Source organism: Candoia aspera, chromosome 1 (assembly GCF_035149785.1).
Source record: "Candoia aspera isolate rCanAsp1 chromosome 1, rCanAsp1.hap2, whole genome shotgun sequence".
Lineage (NCBI taxonomy): Eukaryota > Metazoa > Chordata > Lepidosauria > Squamata > Boidae > Candoia > Candoia aspera.
The window spans coordinates 196460396-196476604 of record NC_086153.1 but is presented as its reverse complement, the minus strand read 5'-3'; the positions used below and the strand labels follow the sequence as shown (position 1 = coordinate 196476604).

Sequence of the window (16209 nt, the reverse complement as noted above, 5' to 3'; positions counted from 1 at the left end):
TCTCACCAGAGCACCACTGCTGAGAAGAATCATAAATACAATGAATGTCTCAAACCAGTTGTGTTCAACAATGCTGTAGCAGGTTTTCCTAAAATTCCACCAGATTTTTCCTTTGCCATCTTCTATACTCACTTGACAACATGGGAATTTTTTGATGCAGCCTGTTATAACAATATTAAAAATGTTACTGACAGATATTTTCATTTTGTTTTTAAAATCTTGTCTTTTCTCCAAAGAGTATAACTTTTATACATGGTATTTAACCTTGTAGTATCCTTCTGAGGGTAGCATAACCTTAATAGGCATATCAGCATTTTCTGCAGTGTTAAATAAATGATGGAATTTCTTATGCCTCAGAGGGAAGAAAAGCCTGACTTAGCACAGTTCTGTTTAGCTATGGAAGATAATTGGCACCTGGGCATTTGTCCTAAGGATAAAATGCATACAGCAGGATGTATGAAGTTTCTGGTCCTGGAGTTATTCCTGTGGGTACATTTCAGCCAGGATTTAAAGAAACCACCATCTTTCAGCAGACTGGAATAGCCAGTTATGGTGGCAGAGGCTGGGAGGAAGACAAGGCTTTTGAGAGGAGTCCTGAAGACAATGGTTTTATGCTTCACACATGGAGGAAGCCTCATCCAAATTATGATTCAGTACTTGAAATGATCTCATGGAACAATATTTTTCATCCAAGGCTTTTTAAACTGAAATCTCATCAGTTAAAATACTACTTAAGGCTTATTTCAGTGTTTTTGGTATATAGTACTCAGACATTCCTGTTCAATGAGCCACTGACTTTAAAGGTTTAAAATTAGTGGAGAAAAATTACTGACACAGGATGCAATGAGAAAAGCATTTGGGGAAGGGAGGATGCTCAAATGAACATTCCATCCTGGGTCTCAGACTCTGGACACAAGGTAGAAACCCTACCATAGCTGCCCCTTCTGATTCCCCAGTGATTGATTGATTGATTGATTGGAGGGCAAACTGGGTGTGTCATGCTGACTGGCCTGCATCCCTTAATGGCCTCAGATATGATGATGGTTGCCAATACTGAAATAATATTCTTCTGTCCATCCAGCCAGTCCAGGGAGGATGGAAGGGGCATCATCTTTTGTTTGCCTCAGTTAACAAAGTATCTTAAACAGGCCCTGGCCTCTGGATTTCTATTTTTCACAAAGCAGTCCCAAACTGTTTTTGGAAACTGAAGTGAATTTTAAAAGCAGAAGATGGCATTCCAGGGAGAGGTTGAGTTTGAGAAAATGCACACAGACGTAATTTTTAAAAAATTACTGCACATGCCCAAGACTTTGGGTATATGACCCCCTAATCTATTTTTGTTTTCTTCCTTCAATAGAGTATTTGTTCTCATGAAAAGAAGGTTTGGAGGATTGGGGGAAAAAGCTATGTTTGGGGAGGTGCTTAACTTTTCTTCCATGCAATTTCAAAGTTATTGACCAAGGACCAAAGCCATATAATGGTAAGAATGATAGTTGACTGCTAGTGCTTAGAAGCCAGCCCAGCCTGTGCAGGTGCCTCGAGAAAACATCCACAAAATGGCAGTTCCTGGGAAGCCAGGCTCAGGAATACCCTGTTACCTTCTGTGAAACAGGCTTCAGGCTCAAGGGCCTCTTCTGGTTCAATCTCTGCCTGCTCCCCCTCTCCTGGCAGGGCAACGTCCACAGTGCTGCCTTCAGATGAGCTGGTGGCATTTAGCTTCTGGAAACAAAATCCCACAGAGAAGTTGGTATTTTTCCCTCCCCTGTAAGACTATGTCATACTCAAAGGCCATACTGAGGGAGGTCTCTACTCTTTAATGATACACTGATCATCCAAAGCAGTAAATAGTTTAACATGCATTATAACCTTAAAACTACCCCTGCATTTATGTATACTCACCAGAAACAATGCTGAGAAACATCTCTATCTGGCAATTCGTATTTCATAAATAATATCACCATATTATAATAAATGCAACAATATCAATTATTTCCCTTCTAGTGAAAGCAGACACTTCATCGCTATCTTCACAGCCGCTGAATATTACAGGAGAAAATGATAGAATGATAGAATACGGTATGGCCTGTTGTCCAATTGTTCCTTGCTAATTTCACAGGGAAAACAGCAAATTAGCAAATCAAGTTCCAGATATCATTAATATTTTAATATCCACATTTTATTAAAATACAGGCTGCTGAGAATGAAATGAAAATGCAGATTCAGAATGAATCTGAAAATCCAGCATAAATGCGATCCTCAAATCTTGTTGCCAAGATGGAAGAATTCAGTGGGTGTGGGTGTGTATGTGTGTCAAGTGACAGCATGTCTTTGTAAGCTAGTTCTTACAAAGACTTGGTGTGCACAACTGCGTGTGTGAACTGCCCTGCGGAACGCAGCACCTTTTGAAATGTCTGGAGCATAATCCTTTTCAATTCACGGAACTGCTGAATTACCTGGAGTTCTGGAAGAGACTGGGACAGGTAATAAGAGAGATTCTGAAGATACAGACTGTTAAGAAGAGGGACAAATTCTCAGCAGGGATGACTGTCATTTGCTTTCTGACAGCTACTATCCAGCAATTGTTTTGCAATTAATTAAAGGCTGAAATCTACAATTTTACACCTGGAACTGTATAATCTTTAAGAACTGGGAATCCACAAATATAGAACCCAGTTCCCTCATGTTTTCTTATTTGGAAGCTAGTATTTGTTGCTTCCTTCCCTCTTCTATTAAATAAAGCCTAGGTTATTTGTATATTGCAACGAGTTGTCTTTTTTTCCCTTCCCCCTCCTTCCCCCTTGGCAAACTGGAAAACCAGTGGACTTGAGTTAGCACTTTGTTCTTATACTCACCCCAGTACTGGGAGAGCCAGGTGCAAAGAAAATTGGGTTATATATGAATGTTTCCAAATTAAAACCACACGGCATTCTTGGGTTTGGGGGGTTTGAGTGAAGGGATTAACACAGACATGTTACATGAGGGAGGTAAAACTTTTCTGGACTAAGGACTGTGTTTGGTCTTTGAGTGATGTGCCCTGGAGACAAATTCCAAAGAGTAATGAATGGGATCAGAATAAAATAAAGTTTGATTTAATTGATATTGCTTAATATATGTCCAGTCATGTATTTAAGAATTGTGCCCTTCTGTTGCATTAAAATTATAATTTGGTCACAAATTTCAGAGAACCAGGGGCCATGCCCAATGCATTCACGGACCAGAGAAAACCCTTGGAAGCTCAGTTTATTCACCTCTGCTTAACAGGATTTTTAACAAAATGTTCCATCATTTATATTCTACCAAATCTATTTTCCTTTTGATTGGTGTAAGGTGCCATGCTTGCTCACAGACTTTCTGGCCAAAGTGTTTTATGGAGTCCTTGGTGCTCTCTGAGCTTGGTTGTTTGCTTGCAGTTTCATTACCCGACCAGGTAACACCATCAGTGCTGATGAGTGTGGGGTTGGCTCCCTGTTTATATACAGCAGCTTGCCCTGCCAGTGTGGGTGTGGGTGTGGTTTTCTCCTTGGTAGTTCTTTGATTAGGGTATTGTTCTCTGCTTGATTGTTTGTCTGGTGTTAATCCATGTTTATCTGGGTGGTGGCTGCTGGAGAGGATGTGTTCTGGTCTTTTTGTTTCCTTCTTAACTTGTTTTATTGTATCTTTTGAATGGAGTGTAAATATGGTTTATTTCTATGTGTCTATTGATGGCTGAAGCCAACACCCAGATAAGCAGGGATCTTTTTGATGTTTATATTTTATGTAATGTAGAAATAGATATATTTTGCTGTGACAATTTCTAGGCAGTTACAGGATTATTAACTTTTTATGTTATAGGATCATTTGGTCCATCAGCATCTGCAGCCACAGCTGTGTGGATGGGGTACTCGACACCTTCTTTTTATCCATTCCCCAACTGCATTGTACTCAATATAAATAACATTTTAATAGCAATACTGTAATATTTTCTAAACTATAAAACAGACCCTGCCAGAAACATACTGCCCCTGGTTTGCATGAGAAAGGAAATCTTGAGAGTTCATTTCTTATTATCCTATATTTCTTTAATGATCCACTTTTTAAATGTTAATTCCTTTCTGTCAATGCATTGTTCAGCTGCTAGTTCTGAAGACTTTTTCAAAAGACCATGAGGAAAATAGTACATGTTTCCTGGATATGCATCCAAATAATAAATGCACAGATATCATGCCTGATGGTCCATCAGTATAGTTCAATAAAAATTTATGTGACAGACAAAATCTACAAACACTACAATTCAGTGTTCCAGTTGAGATATACCAGAAAAGAAGGATATCTAATTACTTAAATAAGTTGCAATGAGATTCATACTTCTGCACTTTACCCTCTTCACTTTTCACTTCTGCAATCAGGATATCTGTTTTCACTTTTAAATAAAACCACCATTCCCACTAACATCCAAACTGATGAAAGATTGCTTTTTTAAAGCTATGGTTAGTGAAGACAAGTCAAGATCAAAGTATGCTTTCTAATTCTGGCTGATTCTGAAACCACAGACAAAATAAATCATAGTTCCCTTAACTGGGATGATGCAAAGAACTGGTGTTAGCTCAAAGTGGAAGCCTTTGCTTCTAGTTGCTTTTTCAAGTTTAGGTAGTCAAAGTAGATAGCTGAAGGAGGAATATATAAATCTGAGTCGCAGCAACTTATTCATGCCATAGGGAACAATAATTCATAACAATAATCATAAACCACCCTGAGTCCCTCTTTTGGGGGAGATGGGCAGTAATTAAAATTTGAATAAATAAATAAATATGTGAGATCTGGACTTATGTGAACATTTTCATTTCCTCCAGTGGGATATAACATCAGCAGAATCAGACCTGTTATAATACACCTCATTATTCTCACCTACTATGCAATTCCTAGTATGTTTTAGAAGTTAGGATCCTGAAAATAGAATAATTAATAATTTTGTAAAGCAAAATGGAGAAAATTGTAGCTCTAACCCACAGGAAATAACTGAATCCCAAGAACCACATACATACAGTAATTAGAATTTTGGGAAGGAAGGAAGGAAGGAAGGAAGGAAGGAAGGAAGGAAGGAAGGAAGGAAGGAAGGAAGGAAGGAAGGAAGGAAGTCTTCAGGATGGGGTTGTCTGTTATTATATGATACCCAAATCCTGTTGCATAAAATATTATTAATAATTTAACAAAGGTTATCCAACCATTTTCTATGAGAGACCACTGTGCAAATATAAGGAGGGAACATCTTAATTACAATATCTGCAAGTAGTACACTGGAAGGCATTTGTTGATGAGGCAGCATTCTCAAGACCTGAATCAGCAAAACAACATGCTGGATTAGAGCAGAAGCCTGTGCAATGCTACTGAAACTGCAAGACAGAGAGAAATCAAACTTCTCTTTTTAAAAAGATGCTCTACAAACATTATATAACATTGGCGCGGTCTAAATTGATATAGATAGCAATGGGACATCCATTTTAAAGGTCTCTTGGATTTTAGAGAATCTCTTTTTTGCCCATATCTGTTTGCCCATGTAAGGCCAATCCACACAAGCTTTGCCCCACAGCATGTTAAAAGAGACCATTTCCATTATTAAAGCATTCATTTCAGGCCTAGTCTTGCTCTCATTTTATTTTTATGTTATTTCAATGTGAGCAGGAGCAGGTTATCTCACAAATGTTAAAGCTTTACAAACCACTTCATGAGTCAATGACATTCAAATAAACAAAGGGATTCAGCCATTATAAATTATCAGGAATAAGTCAGCTTGTGCTGTTTGAGCATTCTAAATTGCTTCATGACTTGACAAACTTGCAGGAAACAGTTACCCTTTTTCTTCACATTTCAGCCACACCTCTGACCATTTTTAAGATTTTGAAGTGCCTTCTGAGCAAGACAAAAAAGTTTCTCACTCTTTATTAAATAGTGTTTCTGATCTCTGAAGCAGCTTGAGCACTTAATTTGTATAGCCTGACACCATGTATGTAAATGTATACTCCAAAGACTAAAAAACCAGCAACCCTAGCCACTGAGTCTGCTGAAAATCCCTAAGGCTGAGACTAGCACCTTTAATGAAAATAGGAGTTAGGTTGCCTGAGTTTGCCTATTCTGTACAGGTCTAGACATTACACTCACAAAAGCAATCTCTTGCATCTCTTAGAACTCACTGTATGAATTCAAACCATTATCTGTTCTGTCTCTCCATCTGTTATGCAACTTAATGGTACACAGAGGGAAACTTTCAAAGGAATGACCAGTTGTAAAGTGGGGGGATACGGCCAGAGAATGAGAAAGCACCATGGAAAATCTTGCAGCAGATGAAATGAGTCTGGCTCAAAATCTGAAGAGCAGAGTATATATGAGATGCTTTCATATCCAGGGGTATTTTCATGGTGTGAACTGGCTATTACTGAATCACATTAATATGTTTTTAAGCTTCTAGATCAGACAGAATTAAATTCTGAATAAGTTCTCCTTTTCCACCAGTAACTTATCTGTCAATAGTTGTGAATGTCTGTAGTTATGCAGTAGCCCATAATATCTGGCAGTTTTCTTAAAATAACTATTAATTCTTTAATGTTAAAAACATGAGATCCGCAAGACAAGGAGGAGAGAAACATCTGTTTCCCTAGCAATGGCCACCACCAATCTGAACTGAACAGTGTAGTCTTTTCAGCAATAAAAGTTTCTAAGGGGAAAGAGCAAATGTCACTCAGGCTCTACATCTATTGCTTCTTTAGCAGAAGAAAAGAACTATAACTGGAATTTTTAAATTATAAAATACATTTAGTCTGTATTTAAAAACAATAAATTACTGGTTGAAGTTTGCTATTTATTGCGCTCTACCAACTGTAATATGCATATCAATGCCAAGGTTAACGCAGAGATTCCTTCTTTGTAGATTATGTCTTTGTTCTGTGCGCCAAATTGATAAAATAATACAACTGCATTTAAAATAACATCTTCCTATTTTCTGTGTAGATGTGCACCAGTTGATAATATACATGAAAATCCAAAATACTCAGACAAATACTGGAAAAAGGATATTAGAAGTAGGAAGGCTTGCTGCATGAGAATACCTTGAAATGATTAAAAAGCAAGTAAGCAAACAGAATGCAATAAAAATAATAATTTGAAATTACGTTTCTCTTAATTTGACCTGTGTTAATTATATAAATAATTAGACAGCACATTTATAAGGGCTGAATCAAAAAGGGGTTGTTTTCATTGCTTTAAAAACTATGCATGCTCCGTTTTTTCCCCCTTGACCTTTGAAGGAGTTAACATTCTCATCAACTTAATCTACTTTGCAACACCTCTAAGTCATGCAGTAGCTGTTCAAAGGAGTTGATAATAAATGTAATCTAGAAAACTCATTAGCAGGATCAAAATGTACGTAAGGGTTGCCAATCTTGCCTGACCATGCTGTGATGTGTGAGTCATGAGACTCAGCAGAGAGCAGCTGTATGTCTGCACTATCTTGCCATGAACAGGGAAGGAAACACAGCTCAATAGCATGCAGGCCAGTCAATATCCACCAGAAATTGATTATGTATAACTTGCTTAGGTAACCTGTTAAGAGGTGTGATAGGTTGAATCTACCTGGTTAAAAAGCAACAGAGCTGCATTCTTGATTGCTCCAGCTTGATTTTACCCCTGTGAGAAGTAAGAATGGCAGGCAATGAAGTTCATGACATAGTACCTCACAGTTTTTGCTCTGGTTTCAAAGCATTTTCAGAAAAGTTAAAAACAAAAACAGAGGAGGAGAACCAAAAGTTGTAATTAAAAAAACTAACAAAAAGAGAGATTGAATGCAAGATTCAGCTCATAGCCCTAATTACATTCTAAATCAGCTTTCTCCAAACTGGTGGTTTACAGACATTTTAGAATACAAGTTCCATCATCTCCAACCAGTATCGTCAAAAGTCTTGCTAGATTCTGCTGCAGTCCAACACATCTGTAGACACTGGGTTGGCAAAGGCATCAGTATTACTGGAATAAAATAAATCACGATGAACCAGTGACACTTTATCACTGGAATTATGTCACATAACTGCTTTTTTTCCTTTTGTCTGCTAATGACAAGATGCTTCCAATTCATTAGCAATTGTTAAGCAATCAAGAAAGGATTCTCAGTTGCATGCTTCCTCCCTCCTCCATTCTAAAGCAGAATTCTGACTTTCTCCTTCACCAAAGACTTGGCTCACCACCAGAATCAGGAACTGCTGGGGACCATTCACTGGCAGGGGACCCATTGTGGCTACAGCCCACAAACCAGACCGACTTCTCCTTATTGAATCTGGAGGGCTTAAGAGTTTCCTTTGCCCCTTCTGTGTTCTATAGTACTGGTGTATCAACAATGGTAGTGCCCAGAGCCGCAACTAGGGTGGGGCAAGTAGGGCATGTGCTCCGGGTGCCGCGTTGGGGGGGGTGCCAAAATGAGTGCTGTGGGGGTGCCAAAATGGGTGCAGAATCCATGTTTGCCCTGGGTGACACAGACCCTAGTTGCGGGCCTGGTGATGCCAGGAAAAGGTTGTGTAAGATTGAAATTATTTTAAAGTAATTTAAATAATTCTTCAATGTAGAACCTGAACAGCAAGTGGTTATTTCAGAACAAAACTATATCAACCTCTAGATGAATTATTCCATTACCACAAAAAACACAGAGATCTTCAGAAATATCTCTTCTTTCCTTCCTCAACATCTCCATTACCAGGGGATATTCTAATGGGCTATCACCATAATTAATTTACTATTTAAATTATATAAGTAAGTTACCCCAAAATTAAGTTTCCTCATTCCCTCACTTCAGTTTCTACTAGGAAGCTTCTCCTAGTCTGTCTTTGTTTTACTACAGTTAATAATTAGCAGAACCACTACATTAGCAGATATACCAAAGAAAAATAAGACAAGCGTTTATTTTGTTTGTTTTGTATGAGGAAAAAGAAAAGGACTTTTTAGTATGGAAAAAATGTAAAATCTTTTAAAACTGTCATTGCCAATTTGGAATTTTAGCAGAAACTTAAGAAAATTGACTACTTTGCAAGGTGAAAGCATTTCTTTAAGCAAATAAAAGAAAGATTGAGCACTTTTCCCGTTTCCTGTCAATCCATAAATTCTTTCTTTTGTTCAGTTCAGTGAAAACGCTGGCTTTGCACAGTGTTATTCATTGTATAAATACTCTAATATAAGGCTACAATTCTAGCATATTTATCTAGAAATAAGGCTGAACAAATATTGCATTGCTTACTTCTGAGTAAACATGCTTAAAATTTGGCTTCTTACCCCACACTTTTGATGAAATGGATTGTTAGTATCCAAATGTTTATACTTTATTGTCATTTTATTTCTACTGTATACTGCCTATTACTTATGCTTTCCTCACACTGTTGCAACTGACTGGATTGTTCTGCAGAGATGTTCATTCAGTTGTGCCCTGCTCCCATGGCTTTTACTTTAGTCTCTAAAATGGTTTGTATGATTTAGAGAAATCACAGTAAGTCTTGCTAAGGGTTATGTCTGAATAGGTTACAAAAATGTCAAAAAAATGTACAAAATTATCCCAATGATCCCAGAAATGTGCAAATGCAAGCCTGACCCAAATATATTTGCTGTTCTCTCTGCATTGAGTTCCCTGGGAAATGAAACCTGAAAATGTTGGGGTGTTTAGATCTGAAGCATTTCTTCCAAATAATTTTTGAAGCACGCATAGCCCTGGTAGATCCTATTAAACCTTTTTCAATAAACAATCAAAACTAAGTCAACCATTTCCTCAAACACCAAATAGCTATATTTTCTGCACTTGAATTTTTCTCAACTATTTTTGCAGGAGGATAAAATGTCCCCCACACAAGAAAACGGAGAGTAAATTGAACAATACTAAATAATCTGACTTCTTGAATCTTTGATAATACAGTGAAACTAAAAATACTAAGAATTATTCAGAATGACTAATGTGCTTTATACAGTCTTTCTCTTCCCCCCCCCCCACTTTCTTTTTTAGCATGGCTGAGGGTTCTCCAGAATGACATCCCATGAAGGAAATACCACTTGCACGCACAACACACACCTACTATAATGTAATCCTACACAAGGAGACAAGCTTCAGTGTATGGAAAACCCAGGATGAAGGAAAATGCAGTCTTTAAAACGGATATACAAAACTTAGATCGTCGGAGAAAGGAAAGATCAGCTCAGGCTTCATCACTGAGCATCCAAAAGTCATAAAAGCCGAACTGCATCCACCACAGGGAGATGGCCCATTAATCAGCACCAAAGATGAAATGAAGGCTAGTTCAAAAAGAATCAAGTTAACCTCTTAGGCCATAGCCAGAACAGGGTGATCTCCACTGCTAACTAAAATAAGTGAGACCTTGTGTCTCTGTTGTAAAAACTGTAAAAGGATATTTGGGGGAAAAATCAGCAAAGAAAATTCCAAACATGTGGTCAAGAAAATTCTACCATCCCCTAAGAATTCCAGGTAGGACTAAAGGGGCTGGACTGGAAGGAGTTGGGTTGGATATAAGGTAATAAAAACCACGCTTCACAAGGCACACCCTTGTTCTCTCATTGCTCCTCATCTGCTCTTTACCAGGCACTTCCAGAGTCCCGCTTCCTTGTCTCCCCACAAGCACTGTCCCTTCACTTACTTGTGAAAGAACATCTTGAGTCTGCATCATCACACAGATCAGAAGAGGTGTATAGTAGTTTTGATACCTTCCGTCTTCCGATCTGTGTTCCATTGAAGTATCGGTTTTCTCCATAGGTTTATTGCTCAAGCAGAAACTCAGATTTAAATTCTATTGTTAGAACTATCAATGGTGGAACTCTGTTTCTCAGGTATTTGGGATGCTATTTTGGCATCCTTGATCCAAAATATATTGTCTGCTAAGTGTGGCTCCACCAACAGCCAGTCTGTTCATTAAGGCTGTAACTAGGCAAGAAATAACCACAGTGATTTTCAGTATCCCACTGCAAGTGGGTCGCATGCACTGTGGTATATTGTTCATGAACAGCACCCATTGGGTAGGCAGAGAACAGCCTTAAAGTGCCAAAGCACTAGTATTAAAGGTCTGGAAAACCGCTGCCCTCTATTGGCTTGAGAATCAGTTGATCCTGACGTCTGTCTCTCTTTTTAATCTACACGTCAAATCTCTTAAGCTGTCTTCATGCTAAAAGATTTAGGGTTGAACTTTTTTGAAATTTTGAACTCAGTGATGGTCAATTAAATGTCTGTAGAATAAGACTGTACTTCTTTCTTGGAAATGCATGCTCCTCCCTCAGTAAAACAGAAAGTAAAGTATCACTTCACCTCCTTATTTTGCTTTGTTTTCTCCTCTGTCTCTTGGACTCACAGATGCATATCCAGCCCTTGACACTGTGTAAACACAAGGTGTCTACAAGATCCACATATACTCACGGTGGGTCAAACCTACTTTCTGTTCAGCCACATGAGGAGACTGCCTGGACAAGTCCCTACAGTTTTCTTGGCAAGATTTTATTTTTTCAGATGTGGTCTGCCATTGCCTCCTTCACAGGGCTGAGAGAGAGCGACTGGCCCAAGGTCACCCAGCTGGCTTCATGCCTAGGGCAGGACTAGAACTCTCAGTCTCCCGGTTTCTAGCCCGGTGCCATAACCACTACACCAAACTGGCTCTCAGAGAGGGTTTAGAGCATGGGTAATATGCTTCAGTAGGCTATAGTTCAGTAGATAATTGGTTTCCTTAAAAATAATTTACACTTAAAAACAAATTCAAAATTAGTCCAATTCTTTCCTTTAGCTATATATCCATTCAAGGAAAACATGACAGAGATATTCTTGCATCTAATGTCACACACCCATACTCCTTTAGCTCAGGAGAATGCATTGGGAGAACTTAAGAGGTCATCACTTGCTTTCATTCCTCCATAAAGCCCTGCAGAAGCTTTTCCTTAGCTACCCTGTTATCTGCTATTAATAAAAGCAACCTAATCAACTCTTGGCACTAAAGCACAGAAGTAATGTGAACCTATTTATGACAAGTGAAAGCTAGCAATCTAATGATAGGTTCTACTACCACTGAAAAGCAGAGGCATTAAAGATTAGATTGTTAAAATCTCCATGTGTAATCAAATATAAAGGAAACTGTGTTATGTCAAGCTAGATTACTGGCAGTAATTCTCTGGAATTTCAGGTAGAAGTTTTTCCCAGACTCACTGGAAGATGATGGAAGCAGACTCTTTGTATGAAGAGAACATACTGTAGCACTGTATGAATGACCTATGAATGAACAAAAATCATCTAAATGGCCAAAGCATGGGAAGCTTGATTAGAAAGGATTTTTATTGAATCTTGGGAAGGACTGGATTCAGTAAGGATTTCAGATAATGACTGCTACACTGCAGAAGGAAGTGGGGTGTTGATGTAATTAAGCCTATGAAACCACTGTAAAATCAGAAAAAACAATGACTCATAAAGTTCATAGCCTTCACTGCCTATACACTGATTCTCACAGTATGGGAAGTAAGCCAGATGAGTTTGAACTCTTAGTAAAGTCTCCTCCAAATGAAATTTGACTCCTGGTGACTTCATAGTCACATCCATGCAGGGTTTCTTTTAAACCAAAAGTGGGAAAGTGGTGTGCCATTGTCTTCTCCTGAGATATTTTTTTGGGGGGGACTTCCCAGTCTTGCCTATCAGATTGCAATAAATAAATAATCCCTTAATAGGTGAGACCTGCAGAGATGATTCCCATAACTGGAACACTGCAACTGAAGAATACAATTCATTCAAAAGGAAAAGAAACAATTAAAAGGGAGAAGGAGCTGCACCTGCTCAGAAATCTAAGTGAATAAACTTGGCAAGAGTGTAGAGTAGACCTGTTCTTGGTGCCTACTAATGCCTGCCCACCCAAGCAGATGATATATATTAGCCTTGACAAAAGCAAACTACATATTTTTCAAAGATTTTTCTCCAACTGCAGTTAGTACAGTCGCGGTTTTCAAAGAGGCTTGAAGTTGTAATGATGGGAAACTTTGACTACCCTGACACCTGTTGGGAGACATGTTTCTTCTAGAAAATTCCTAATGTAAGCCTTGAGAAGAGATGACTGAGGAGATATGATAGTATTCTTCACATACCGGAAAGGAGAAGGCCAAGACCTATTCCATTTTATTCAAGGTAAGGATAGGAAATAATGGATTTATAACAGGAAGAGCAATTTGACAGTAGGATCAAATACTGAGGAAGATGGTAAGCTCTCCTTCCATAAATGTGCTCAAGCAGAGGCTAGCCAGCCATCTGTCATGGATGCTTTAATATAAACTAGAGGTTTGGCTTAATGGCCTACATAGACCCTACTAACTCTGTAATCTCTTCTTATTTATCTATTTGTTTGTTTTTGTCCCTTCAAGTCAGTCTTGACTCTTTGACTCCCTAGACAATCCCATGCAGTTTTCTTGACAACATTTTCAGAAGTGGTTTTCCATTGCCAACTTCCTAGGGCTGAGAGAGAGTGATTGGCTCAGAGTCACCCAGATGGCTTTGTGCCCAAGGCAGGACTAGAACTCACAGTCTCCCAGTTTCTGGCCTTTAATTACTACACCAAACTGGTTCTCTATTCCAAATTACCCAGAACAAAACAAACATCACCATTATAAATTAAATATCTGTTTAAAAATAATGAATTCATTTGTTGTTATAAAGAAATATTAGTTTTTATTAATAAATAACTATGTTAACCTCCTTTTAAACTATGACTCAGGCTATGTCACAAATAAGAACAACCTGGTGTAACACATTTAAAATATTTTTGTGTCATTACTTTTCTGCTTAACATTATACATGTTATAAATATAGGAAGTCCTACCTCTTTGCTTCCTTCCACGTCAGATTCACTGCTAAATTCCTCTGTGTTTATATTTTCAAAATCTGATTCTCCAACTGCAATTGGTACAGTCACAGTAAGGCCTGGATTATTTATAAATGACATATAATCGTTTTCATCAATAATATATTTTTCCACACTGCTGCCTGTTCCTACACCACTGGTAGTTCCATTCCCATCTCTCAGGTAATTAACATCCTTAGTTATTTCAACCACGGTATGGTTGGTAATGTAGACATCTTTCTTGTGGTTTAGTTCTTCAAGGACTTTGACATCATCTATAGCTTTCTGTTTTCTAACTGTGCTTTTCTGGACAATTTCTCCCAGTTTTTTCTTAATGTAATCTATTCCTTTCTGAATCCTCGCCACAGCAATCTGGAGATTGTTCATCTCATTATCATCATCAGTAGCAGCAAGATTGTCTGAACTGAAGGAGCTCAGGAGCAAGGCTAGAAACAGGTTCAATACCTAAAAGACAAAGGAGGAAAGCACCAGATGCAGCTGGGTCTTTTATAAAGAAGAACGATTCACCGTCAGAAAAAAGAATGACAGCCACAGAAGAGCAACCTTGCTATTAGAGTGGTTCAAATGGCCTTTCCTAACCTCCCATACTCCTCAGCTAGAATGGAGGGTGGTCAGAGAAGATGAGAGGTGTTAGCCCACCAACACTTTTTTTGTTGTTTATTCGTTCAGTCGCTTCCAACTCTTCGTGACTTCATGGACTAGTCCATGCCAGAGCTTCCTGTCGGTCGTCGCCACCCTCAGCTCCCCCAGGGACGAGTTTGTCAGACTCTCTAGAATATCATCCATCCATCTTGCCCTTGATCGGCCCCTCTTCCTTTTGCCTTCCACTCTCCCTAGCATCAGCATCTTCTCCAGGGTGTCCTGCCTTCTCATTATGTGGCCAAAGTACTTCAGCTTTGCCTTTAATATCATTCCCTCAAGTTAGCAGTCTGGCTTTATTTCCAACACTTTAGATCAGGGAAAACTGAATTACACTCTGACAGGTGAGGTACAATATACCATGAACTACTTTGGTTCCAGATCTCCACTGTCTGTTTTGTTTCATTTCATTCATCAGCACCACCCCCAAAGAGTCAGCCTCATCTTCACGGTCAATGGAAATCAGAGATGAAGTGGACTGTGTCATTTCAGATCATTAAGTAAGGGTTACATTATTTTAATTCTTAGCAACACACCAAAACCTCATAAAATAAATAAATGAAACATATACACCAACTGTCTGCGCATTAAAAAATAGTACAGCAGAAGCAAAGGTTCTGGTCACCTTGCTTTCTGCTATAATACTAATAATTAATAGTAATTTATTAAATTCATATGCCGCCTGACTCCCAGCGACTCTGGGCAGTTAATATGTAGAACAGGATTGCTGTGTTGGTTTTAACCTAGTAAACATTAAAAATATTATTAATACCCCTTAATTAGTACATTCCATTCTGAGGACATCATCACCTCATTCTCAGTACACCAGACTAGGCATTAGAATGGATACGCTGGACAGTATTCCAAATATTTGCTGATGTTTCTATTCTGCATTGATTTGTCTATTCTTTTATTAATACTATTAACACAGTACTGTTAGATATCCAGCTGGTCACTATGGAACAAAGTTTTGGTCTAATCAAACAAAGTTCCAGTATTCTTACCTTTCTATGTTTTATTTTCCCAATCTCTCTATATAGGTAAATTTTTATATAGAACAGCATTTTAAAAAATGTTTTAAAGCATCCAGAAGGAGGAAATACTGTCATATAGCCAAGATCTCCCTTTTGATATTTTAGCCGTTTCTGGCTTCTAAAGAGACAAGTTGGCTGTTTTCGTACTGCATGATGGCTTGTTTCTTTTGCTATGGGAATGACGTTTAGGGGACCATTCAGACAAAGCTCCTGTGGTCAGTCAGCCAGTTTATTTGAAGGCTAAATCTAGCAAATGTGAAAGAAGCTTTAGCTACCTATAAGAAGGCCTCACAAAGTTATATATGTATGTAATTAAAGTCAACTGATTAAACTGAGGATGGAAGCATGTCTATGTTCATCCTTAATTTTAAAATAGTTAACATATTAATAGACTCTTCTCCTGGGGTACTGCTTAAGAAGCCTTCATAAGTAATGAATATTGTACTATATAACAGGTAATATCATAAGCAGCCCCAATAAATGCTGTAATATATGAACGTTACATCTTGTCAGAGAGATTTCAGAAATTCGGGCTGGTACATGCCCTTTCTTACCAAATCTTTTACTTCCACTCTTGCTGGATTTTGTGCTTTTGTGTGTATGACCTGACACAATTTAGACCTTAGCATCACAAACTATTTCTTCCA

General features: G+C 38.3%; 1 protein-coding gene across 25 annotated transcripts in view; it reads right to left on the bottom strand.

Moving 5' to 3' along the window:
- Positions 1-16209, bottom strand: part of LOC134507540 (sodium channel protein type 3 subunit alpha) — a 63936-nt gene that overhangs the window by 19561 nt on the left and 28166 nt on the right. For all 25 annotated transcript variants that reach the window (XM_063318254.1, XM_063318253.1, XM_063318255.1 and 22 more), the window contains 3 exons: positions 13848-14333; positions 1599-1719; positions 7-161 (listed from right to left, as the gene is read on the bottom strand). In XM_063318254.1, coding sequence (XP_063174324.1) covers positions 7-161; positions 1599-1719; positions 13848-14333 — 762 coding nt within the window. The remainder of the gene's footprint in view (positions 1-6; positions 162-1598; positions 1720-13847; positions 14334-16209) is intronic.